Source organism: Hesperophylax consimilis, chromosome 1 (genome assembly GCF_061612785.1).
Source record: "Hesperophylax consimilis isolate HC1 chromosome 1, BYU_Hcon_1.0, whole genome shotgun sequence".
NCBI classification, from domain to species: Eukaryota; Metazoa; Arthropoda; class Insecta; order Trichoptera; family Limnephilidae; genus Hesperophylax; species Hesperophylax consimilis.
Window position 1 is genome coordinate 18,309,944 of NC_142836.1, and position 12,247 is coordinate 18,322,190.

The following is a 12,247-nucleotide window of genomic DNA, read 5'->3' on the forward strand; positions in this document are numbered from 1 at the left end:
TTTACCTTATGTGTATGAAACCCAGGTTAAGAACTTAGTAATGACTTTATAAGGGTATGGTGATATAAACATTTATCATTCAATTCAACTCAATGAGAGTAATTTGCCTGCTCGAGGCAAATATATTCATCTACAGTTTCACTAGATAATTAAATTCAATAAAAAAAATTAAAATCTTGTAATCTATGCATAAAAGTAACATTTTTCTGTAATACTAGTACATATAATGTTACACTGTGTGAAATTTAATATAGAAGGGTATGGTAAAATTATAAATATGTAGGTAGTTTGTAAAATATTCTAAGTAACATTGTAGTATGTTGAGCCAAATGTGACGTGAACTTACAAATAATGATATACATAATTGGTGTTTAATTAACATTGTACGTTGATTTCGTTTGACTAAGATTATATATGAGCATAATATAATATTTTGTATCTGAATTACATATGATTTTTTTGTTCACATTCTTAGCTGTGGAGCCTACCGATGGATAGATAATTAAAACACGGCAAAAAACTATTTTCCATAATTTTACACTAATTTCATTTTGCCTGTGTTTCAATATTTCCCTTCTTGGTCTGCATAGATGATTTATGCACCCCCTGTTTCTATTGAATGTTTAAACTGTAAACAAGTATAGGAGCACCGTGTGAGCTTATAATTTTGTTTTGATTTCCAGATGTGCAAAAAGAACCTCGAGGGACAGAGCTTTTACGCCAAGGGAGGACGTCCTTTCTGCAAGTCCCATGCACGCTAGAACCCTGTCTAACGAAAGAGAACTCCTATCACTATCGCCTTTTCCTCAATCACTCAACGTCAACATTGCAGAGCCTGCTAGTATCAACATCTTCAGTATCTCAAACAAATCTCCCAACCAATTTAACAATGGCATCTTTGATGATATTCTTAGCCCGTCTGGAAAATTACTCAGCACAGTTACGGTGGATTCTATCCACAGCTCTACGTATTGCGATGTCACCGATGTGCCAGTGACAGATGATATTCACGATATTGAAAATGACGCTCTTAAAACTGATGTCAATTTTCCATTATCAGTTACCGACACTTTCCGAACTGAAACATTTACGAATGAAGACATTTTAAAAATAAAGCTCACACCCACACTGATGGAATTTGATGATTATTTATTCGGGAAACTTACACCGAGCCTAGAAGGCAATCGGTCTTTGACACCGCTGTTTACGAACCAAGAACATCTTTTTACTCAAGATTTCACAAATCAGTCCAGTCGGTCTTTGACACCGCTATTTACCAACCAGGACCATCTGTTTACTCAAGATTTCAAGAATCAGTCTATTACCCAAAACATTATCTACAAAAGTGATGTGGTAGTAGAAGAAACTAATTTGTTGGCCCAACACAGGGAAGATCAGAAAGTCAATTTCATGGAAAGTCAGTTTACCACCTCAGTTTGCAATACTAACACATCTACCAGGCAAGAGGATGTTCCCAAACAGAGTATTGTCATCCATAAAGAAATCAGCACCCAGGGCAGCAGTTCTAAACAAACTGTACAAGATTTACCATCAACAATTACTCAAATTAAAAAATCGACAAAAAACACAGGTCTATATTCGCAATTCTTAAACATGCCCGCCCATTATCACGCTGCAATTATATGTTTCTTACTAGTTGCATATAATATCATATTCAATATGTACAAGCAGTATCACGATCATAATGCGATTCGCCCAACCACAATATAGACGGGGTCCTAACTAAGGAGAGGATAAGCATATGCCAGCCAAACCACATCTGCAGTAAACCTACAAAGTAGGTGCAACTTGCACGCATTATATTATATAAATGTTGTTCCAAACAAACTTCATACATAATATTAAATAATCATAGATAATATTTATCATAGTAATTAGTTATCATTTTTTTGGCAAAGTGAATTATTAAGAACTATCTACTCTATAAATTAAATTTATACTAGTCAACTTGTTAACTATTTTAAGGATCAAATGCCATAATAATTTTACTATGTATTGCAATTCGTAGAAATATAGGAATTGAAATATTTTACACATATTTTATCACTAATGATATATTTATTCTAAAAATCTAGGTTAATCTAACCAATTAGGCAAACTCTCTATTATCCAACATGCCAGGTTGTTGTTGTATTACTAATTATTAGTCATTTGCGAATCTAACTAGTGAATGTCAACAAATATCATCTCATACAACAAACATACATAAAGTTAAGCAGTAAGTTTACCATCTAATTAATAAAATTTCATTAGAAATAATATCTAATAAATGACCTTTTTTCAAATTTAGGAATTGTTTAAGTTAATGATGATTTTAATGCTAATAATGCTTATCAATATACCTACAAATGTGTTTCTTTTCAAATTGGAAAACAGAAATACATTATTAAATAATAATATGCAATGGTGGGGATATGTACTTCCAACTTACATATTCATAAAACATAGTTCATAATATGTATAATACTGTATTGTTAAATAGCTTATCCCCAATAATTAATAGTAAGTGGGAGAACCAACTAAATAGCTTATCCCCAATAATTAATACTAAGTGGGATAACCAACTAAATAGCTTATCCCCAATAATTAATACTAAGTGGGATAACCAACTAAATAGCTTATCCCCAATAATTAATACTAAGTGGGATAACCAACTAAATAGCTTATCCCCAATAATTAATACTAAGTGGGATAACCAACTAAATAGCTTATCCCCAATAATTAATACTAAGTGGGATAACCAACTAAATAGCTTTTCCCAATAATTAATACTAAGTGGGATAACCAACTGAATAGCTTATCCCCAACAATTAATAGTATGTGGGATAACCAACTAAAGCTAGTAAGAACCTATATAATATTAAAGGTTGTTGAGATCATGTGTTTGTGAATTATTATGATATTTCAATGTTTTTTTGCTTCAAAAATAAAGTATTTTAAAATAACAGTTTAGCATTATTTATGAACTTGATTCAATGAACTTAAAACAGTTCATACCGATGTCACCAAATGATCAGACCCAATCAGACCTAGGAGAGTGATGTCAAAAAAAATCACCAAGAACAAATAGAATTACCCCAGAAACTCCTGGATTCTACATACATATTACCAACATGATAAAATGAAAGCACAACATTCAGTAAGAGATTGTCTCATATTGTTAAAGCCCTTAAGAGGAAGCTACAAGTCAAAAATGTGTATATTCTTGGTATACCTTATATTGTAGGTAATAGGAATTAAAATCGCTTGACAAACGGAGTCTAGAAAAGTTCGATTTCAAGCACAAAACTGGTTTTTATTTAATTTGTAAATAATTTTATAAGAAAGCAAAACAGTTAATCTACTGAAACTGTCTAAGATAATCTAAGCTATAATACTGTATTTTTTTTAAATTGTTTCCTTTATGCATTCATACATTTCTATTGAAAATATTTATTTTTTTGCAGTTTACATTTTTATTTTTTATGGAGTAATTTATTTTTTTATTTGTATTCTACTCAAGCGAAAAGATAGGAAAACCTTCAATTTATTTAAAGCATATTTTTTGGTATTCATAATGTACACCAATTCGCTATAATGCTTCGCCTTAAGAGGTTCCCACTTAAGAAGTTTTGTTTTCGGTCCCTTGAAATTCCATACAAATATTGCTTACTTGAGCCTGTTTCATTGACGGAGTAGTTACGCTCGCCCTATTTTCCATATTTTAAAATCAGAACCTCGCCAACATGGGTATTGAAGTGTCAGCGGATATTATACATGTTTTATGAAACACTATTTTTGTTAAAAAATATATTGAAATGTTTACTTTAACCAGAGTTTTAAAAATGTTCCCCTGATTTCCAGGACATTTTCGTACTAGTTTGTAAAAATATCTTATTGGTAATATAAAAACGTTAAATATATATATCCCTCTTCTTGACACCTTTTTAAATCGAGTACATTCTTTTCCGGAGGTCTCGGCGATCCCTCTCTAAAGAAAATGATGATTAAGAGGAAAGAACTACATATTTATAATGTTAAAAAATGAACACTTTTACAAGTTATCATTTTAAATTATTATATCTTATCTTTGCTATCACACTAATTCAAAATAGAGAAATAATTTAATATAAAATGTATGTATTTTTAAAATTAGAATACTACAAGCAACTAACTAATTAGGTATTTTCTGAAAGATTTCCTTAGGTACTCTCCTCGTAAGCATTTCTGATCAGAAAATCAAATGAAAATATTTTTGGCATCGTAAATTGATCATTCGGCCTTGTTTATTGTATGGGAGTCGAGACGTTTTTTATTCTTCAGATTAACCACTTTTATCATTAAAGAACACTAGGTAAAATGTTAGCATTTCGTCAGCAATGTTATTGTATTGTAGACCACAGATATATTACTCACGTAAACTGGTTGTGATGTCAGAATTTTTAAATGACGATTTATAAATTCTACATATAATAATGCATAATAAAACTTATGTAATCAGATTCAGCGTTTATTGATATATTTTTTATAAGCCATTATATCTTTCACTGGAGTTCCTTGTTGTGAGGTCACGGGTATTTTGAGCGGTCATTTTACCCATGTTCAAGTTCACTTTGAAAACACTGCAACCTTCAATTCATCAATAAAAGTTAAAAATAATACTAAATAACATGCCTTGATAACTTAAAGGCCAACATTTTTTCTAATAAAAAAGTATAATATGATTACTTAAAATAGAAGAGGCTATAATGAACCAGAGGTCCCATTAAAAAGGTAGCAAGCGTCGAAATAATCATAACAAGATGCCAAATTTGTTTATTCAGGACCAGTTGTTAGGCAGGAATTCAAATGTAACATTATCATCAAATGGCCATTCAGCCCCAATTTCTTTTTTTTACATTTGAAAGGTCCCATTAAACGCCGATTCTAGGTGCGTTTCAGCTTTCTATCAAATTGTAATACGCTGACAAGTTTACCATCATGATAGTTGTCCTCTTCTGCTGATCACAATATGTTAGAATTGGCATTTAACGGGAACCTTCCAAATGTCAAAAAAACAAAATGGTTATTTGATGAGTGTCAAACGTGAATTTCTGTGAAACAACCAGGCCTTAATCATTTTAACCACTTTAATTGAAAGGAAATAAATGTCACAAGACTCATAAATAGAATAAATATAAGACTCATAAATAAAGACTCATAGGCAGTTTAACAATTATCTTTTGACGTATGTCACAAAGTAGTGAAACTGACCTTTTTATGTGTTTTGCTATACTTTTTGTCTAATTTGTAATCTTCTCCATAATGTATTGGTGAATAACCGTTTTACGGAGAACATGAAAAATAAATAAAATAAATAAATAAATAAAAAACTAGCAACAATCTAAAAATTTCCCAAATTCCAATCTAAAATATTAGAACACCTAGACACAGGTAAATTGTTTTAGAAATCAGACGTCTCTAGACTCCAGCCTTAAAAGTCATAAATCACAATTCAATCTGTGACCTTGCTTTTACAGGCAAATGAGATAAAAGTTATGAACAAAAAGGGATCTAAATAAAAAATATACATCATCTTTTTTCTAATAGAGTTATTTTAATTGTGTGAAATAAATAATGTTTTTTTTATTCTTTATAAAAAGAACATTCCCAGGTTACGAACAACCTGACAATATTTAAAAATCTCCTACTACCACCACAGTACGCGGAAAATGTTGCTTGTTACAGACGTACTTCACAATCTGTTGTTCAATGTATCCAGGAATAAAATTTCTAGACTCCTTTGGCATCTGGGTTCACCTGATCTTTATGAATCCCCCTGTTAGTTACGTAATGCTCATACAAACTGAAATAAAAAACACAGAAAATTAGAGTGATTTATACAGTTCATTTATTTACATATTTTAACTATATAGTACATTGGGTACCATTCATTTAAAGTGTATCACAATAGTTAAGACATTTTTTTTAAATTAAGGAGAAGGAACCGGTAATACCAAAATAATTATGGTCAATTTTTAGTTTGAAGATTAGATAAATTTATGTAAATGTTTTGAAGAGAGACAATATAATATAAATGAGAGATAATATAAAAAGTGTTAGTGATAATAATTGAAAGAAATATCAGCTAGCGTCAGCATTCATTTTGCATTATATCTATCAGCATCAATAAAGGCAAAACAGATTCATTTAGAACAGTGTTAATCAATTGTTGACTGTATAAGATTCGATTGCAGTTAAAATGAATAAGTGTGGGGAAATATTTACAACTATAAAAGTCTGTACACGCCAAACATCAAAAATGTATTGATTTAACACTGCGACCAGTGCACTTTTTACCAGTTAAGTAGTCTAAATTGAGTGGACCGATGGACGTCCACAGACATAAAAAGTGGGAAGGCTTGGATTTAAATAGATATTTTCTTTCAGTGACAGCAATTTTGTTTTAATTTTAATGTAAGAATCAAACCTAAAATACATTTTATATTAACTTACCCATCAATATCAAAGTACGTCACAATAATACCTAATATAAGAAAAGCTTGAAAATATTTCGAAAATTTGGATTCCATCTGCCTTTTGTGTCCAAAGTTTTTATGGCCTCTATTTTGAGTGTAGTTAACCAAAGTTCGCGCGCAACCAGTATTGGTTGGCGCAGTATTTTCTAGGATCGAGTTATTGAAATGTCTCAGACGTCTTAATATCGTTGGAGGCCGCATACAATTCCACATTGACGAGAGCATTATGGCACAAAAATTATAATATTATTTGTACAAAATTTGTAATGTTTATAATGTTATGTACACGAAACACCATCGACCATTCACCGACTTTCGAAACACGAAACCATAGATATCCCTGTTTATATAATTCACTACGAAACGTCAGATTAATTCCATAGAAATATCATAGAGTGGATAGAAATTTGAAACTTGTCAAACTTCAAAAGCCAAATGATACCAATATTACCAACTACATAGGTACTTTGCACATAATATTATTATTATTTTATTCCGTAGTTCAAGGGCTTTTCGGGCTTTTCATTCGGACGTTTCCGTGTTGATCAACTTTTACTGAAAGATAAAAACTGAGGATCGAAACGAGGTGCTAGGTGAGCATTTGTTTAAATATGTATTTTTTGTTCTGTCGCAACCATTTTTTTTATATAAAAAACTATTTTTTAGTTTGTTTTAGTTTAAGACTCCATAAAAAGTTTCGAGTGTCCATCAAAATGATCAACAAAAAACACGGTAAATACATGTATGTATATAAGCAGCCAGGTTCCTACACTTGCGTACGCAGAGCACCAAAGAGATGGACAAAGAAGCTAGGGGAAAGATATTCTGTGCTGTAAAACCATCAAACTGCAAACTCATGTTAAAAAGTAAGAAACAAACGTCTCAAAAACATATGGTCGATCATAGAAGAAAAATGATCTGATAAACGGCACAATTTATTAATTTTGCAAAAAATATGTAAGTTTTTACGACAATAGTGTCAGCCAGCGTACGGTGGACATTTGGCATTTTACCCCGGCACATAGAAGTTTTAGGTAGCGGATATAAAATAATCACGGGTGCTCACGCAATATACCTATATGGGATTGGTAGGTATGCAATCGCAAATACTTGATAATAAATTATTGCGAATATAATTTAATATTCATATTTCTGAGTTACTTTTTTATCCTATAATCCAATTTGGGCTATTTTTGTGTTCCAGAAGACCAGGTTTAAACTTTGAGGAATACTGTCTATCAAGTTTAGCGGATGCATTAAAAATAAATTGTTCCATATAATATTTCAATTAACATAGTTCTGGGACTGATCCTTCGGGTTGGTTGTGTGGGGCTTATTACAACACCACCAACTAATAGAGTGGAGTCGCAGTTTCGCGACACCAATGGGAAAAATATAACCAACCACTGAAATTATTATAATAATGTATTGTAACCCTTTACCGCATATTGTTCCTAATTTGGGACATGTTGCTTTTCATCATACATGATTATTCGGGTAATCTATGTATTTTGTTTTCAACTAATTCCTCACAGTAAGCTCTGCATTGTCGAAAATCGCACAGTGCTGTTACTCACGAGCTTTTTAGTAACTGCAGTCGCGTCAGGAAGTTGTCAATTCAACCATGATTTTTGTTTGTGTGTGAATCAGTGTATTGTTTTTTTTAAGATTGTAATGAAGATATAGTTTCATTCCACAGTAAAATTGATTCCTAATAATAATATGGAAAAACACCAGAGTTAGCACATTTTAATCACAATTATTTTATTTCCGAAACTTTGTTTCGAATTTGGAAAACCATGTAGGTAATATAATTTTTTCGAGCATCCAAATTTGGAACATCGTGGATTAGTTAGTATTATTATATATGGTCATATTTGGAACTCCTTGAAGTGAGTGAATTGTTTTAATCCAGATCCAGCCTGACTTCGTACCGTGGCCACAATACCATACGGTAATGATCACAAAAATATTCCTGACGATGCGATGGTGCTCTTCTGAGCTTTACGCCCAAGACCCATTACGCTACATGCATCAACGCTTATTCGGGAGTCGCCTATACAGAGTATATGTTGAGATGTCACACTACGCTACAATCTTCCTCAGGAGAGGGGGTCAGATCAATTAGAGAACTACCGCGGAGTATCATTTCTTTGTATGGGATCTGTCGCCTTGACAGATGACAGCCGCGTGATCATTGCGCTCCGTAAAGTGATCTGACAATATTTAAGTAAAACTAAAAGCACTTCGTATGAAACTAGACTTTATCGACCACCATAACACGGGCATGTGCCTAGCATGGTGGTCGAAAAATTCCTCAATACATGTAACAAATAATTTCATTGAATAAAGAAACTTAAAAAAAAAATTTAAAAAAGAATTAAAACTGCACTTAAATACGGGAACGGTTTCTTTTTTAAATGATGGATAGGTGAACCCACAACTGTATTTTTATCTGTAAGCGAGTCCACGGTTTAATACACATTTATTATTAGTATTAATACATATTTATTTCTTAATAGTAAAATAATAAGAAATTAAATTTAAAAGGGATGTTGGATCGCACATTTATTTGTGTATAAACTGCTTTCTAGTAACATAGGTGTATACGTAAGTACCTACCTGTCAGCTATATTATACCTTTCTCTGGGTTTCGTAATAATGTCCTAATAATTTCTCTGAAACACTGTGAAAGAAAACCGTTCTCGCTTTCTGAAAGAATTTTTTTATACTCCTTTTTTGTGGTAGCACAGGCCGCACCAAAAAACCTCAAGGGCCGCATGTTTTCCATTTCTGCTCTAGATGCTAAACCATCAGGCAAACATATCTCAGATGTGTCTTTATGTTGAGTTATTATAAATGTAATTACGCATACATTTTTCTTTCTTACTAACATGAATGCATGCAGGGATATTGGAGGGTCTAGAATCGTTTTAAAAATAATTGTAGCTTTCTTTTGTCAAAAAAATTGAGTCTTGACGTGTGCGGTTCAATCAGTTTCTTCACACAGCAGTTGGGAAAGTGGTGGGTCCCATACAATGTACCTGGTACCTACTACTACTAGCTATAATAATAAAAGCTACTGGGCGATTTCCCAAGTTCGTTGACACGTAATAAAAACCAGCACAATCCACACTGCGTAGGTACTGCTGTAGGTGACTTATTCACGAAGACCCTTTCAGTCACGGTGACGTCAGTGACGACTTATAAATAAATAAATAATTATAGAGTAGAATCACAAAAAATATTTTTAGTCTATACTATTTCGGTCACGGTGTCGACTATTTTTTTTTATTTATAATAGAGCGGTTGTGGCCATTGTGTTATATCCTGTTTTACCTCATTCCTTCAATAGTCACCGTTTTATAAAGTTCACCAGGGTTGTCATTGGACGTGAGGCTATGTCTTGTGTTTCCACAATGTGTATTCCCAGGACTCATCTTGCCTCTCCAATCTCCCTTGGTTCCCTGAAGGCTTTTATGAGGGAAAAGGGCCTCACCTCTCCTCTCCTCTCTCTCTTGGTTCCCTGAGGGCCCCACGATGGAAGAGTCCACTACCTTTTGGTTCCCTAAAGGTCCCACGAGGGAAGAGGGCTTCATCTTTACAGTTGAAAAAAATATAGTAAGCAGTAATCGTTGATAAGCAGTTCTATTACATATTGAATTATTTGGCGTGTTGGAAATAAGCCGACATAGCTCCAGAGCACCTGACCGGACATCAGAAGGTGCGGGTTCAATTCCCGTCTGCGGCATTTATTTTTTACTCGGGAGATATTTTTAATTTGTATTGATATTTCAGGCGATTAATTATTGCTTATAATAATTTGTTATCCTTTGTACTATGCATAAAACCTTATCTTTAACATTGGTTTATCATTAAAAAAAATATACTAATTCATCTCTCCTCTCCACTCCCCTTTGGTTCCCTGAATGCCCCACATGGGAAGAGTTCACTGAGGTGGTCTCATTTTTATTTTAATTTATTTATGAAACCAACAGCCATATAACAAAGCAAATATAACAAAGCATGCAAATTAAAATGAGACCACCGAATGATATTATATAAATATATTATATATGGGTCATTCCGTCGCAAATTTGCATGTTTTGAGTATACCTAATATTTTGAAATAAATGTGTTACCGTATCTTTAATATGATGTAGTAACGTGAAAAGGGCCCGTTTGTACAATATTCAGATGTGAAGAAAATTGATGAAAGGTACTGAATATGTGGATGGAAATGAAAAACTGTTGTATGGTAAATTATACATTTGGATGGTAATGAAGTTTGCTAGTATGGTTAATGGTTATGGAATATTCATGGATGCTAGTGAAAATGTTTGAAATTCTTAAAAATTCTGATTCTAATGAAATATGAATCAAAATAAAAAATAAAATAGAGCTTAAATCATTCAAAGTATGGTTTGACTTCGGTGACCGGATAAATCATCACAATGATAATTCATCACATCTTTAAAAAGTTATATAATGTCATGGAAAGTGATGAAACAAAAACATTATTAACTGGGTTAAGTAGGTTAGGTTAGGTTAGGTTTAAAAAAATATTTTATCGTTTCTAATGACTTTATACCACTTTTTAAAAGTGTGTTGAATTGTCACTGTGTTGAGTTATCATGGTACCTTTGACTTCATATGGTGAGCGGGATGTTAAGGAAAAGGGAAGAAAATAAATCAAGGAAAACCGATTATAGTGAAAAATGAAATGCTTCATTCTGACTTTTGAGCAATGGAGCCATGAAAAAAAATATCGGGTGTAATCTGTTCTACCTACTGATGTTTATGCAACATTTGTATGATTTTTTTTTAAATAATCGAAAAATACAATCACAATGAAAAAATGCAACTGAAACATCGCAGGCGCCAAAGACAATGCAATAAAAATTTCGTTACGTATCTTTGTCCTGTGCACGTTGGTTGCCCGTAGGGCCGGGCCAGCGGGGCACGTTGGGGTGCCGCACCCCTCCCCCCTTCCAGAGCCAAACTGCGCAATTTCACTCATATAAATTAAAAGTATATAAGTACAACGTTATTTGTCTATGACACGTTTCGGATATCGTCATCAGAATGTTATTCACCCAACCCTTTTTCCTATTTTTTCGACGCGGAAAATAGGGAAGGTACACTGTTCGAAAATCGATCGAAAAAGTGATGGTTTAGGACCTAGGTGCAAACCTTTGCCCGTTTATTAGCCCACTCAGTTTTTTCACAAATATTAGCAAAATAATTAAGACAATGCCAAATTTTGTTTTCATTTTTTTTCTTTAATTAAGGTAAGTGCATTTATGTTTTAAAGCAATTTTATTTATTTAGTTATATATTATGGAAATACTTTTTTTCAAAAAATCATTAGTCTAATTTAACATTGCGGGTGTGATGTGTTCTTTTGAAGTGTTTTGAATATTTCATAATCTTGAAATTACTGTCGTTGGTTAACATTTTTAACATTTTGAACATTGAAGAGTTACACAGTACATTCGGCCACTTTACCTAGTTTTTTTTACATTAACCCCACGCAGGAGGTCCTGAGGAAAATAATTTCCCTCGGGACCTATGTCATCTTTGGGGATACTGTGTGGGGGATCTTTTTAGGGAAAGGAAGGAGATGAAGGAGTGACGAACGTATGGAATTTATACTCCCCAAGAGTCTCCCCAAACCAGCCGTTTGAACGGGTACCTAGAGGTTTTAAAATACACTTTAGTTTCAATTC

The 12,247-nt window shown here is 32.8% G+C and overlaps 1 protein-coding gene across 12 annotated transcripts in view; it reads left to right on the top strand.

The window, feature by feature from the left end:
- Positions 1–2,966, top strand: part of LOC149426380 (uncharacterized) — a 66,308-nt gene extending 63,342 nt beyond the window's left edge. For 9 of the 12 annotated variants that reach the window (XM_089651046.1, XM_089651082.1, XM_089651089.1 and 6 more), the window contains one exon: positions 684–2,966. In XM_089651046.1, coding sequence (XP_089507172.1) covers positions 684–1,731 — 1,048 coding nt within the window. In that variant the 3' untranslated portion in view covers positions 1,732–2,966. The remainder of the gene's footprint in view (positions 1–683) is intronic. The other 3 variants (XM_089651097.1, XM_089651074.1, XM_089651038.1) reach the window with 2 other exon arrangements.
- Positions 2,967–12,247: the final 9,281 nt, after the last annotated feature.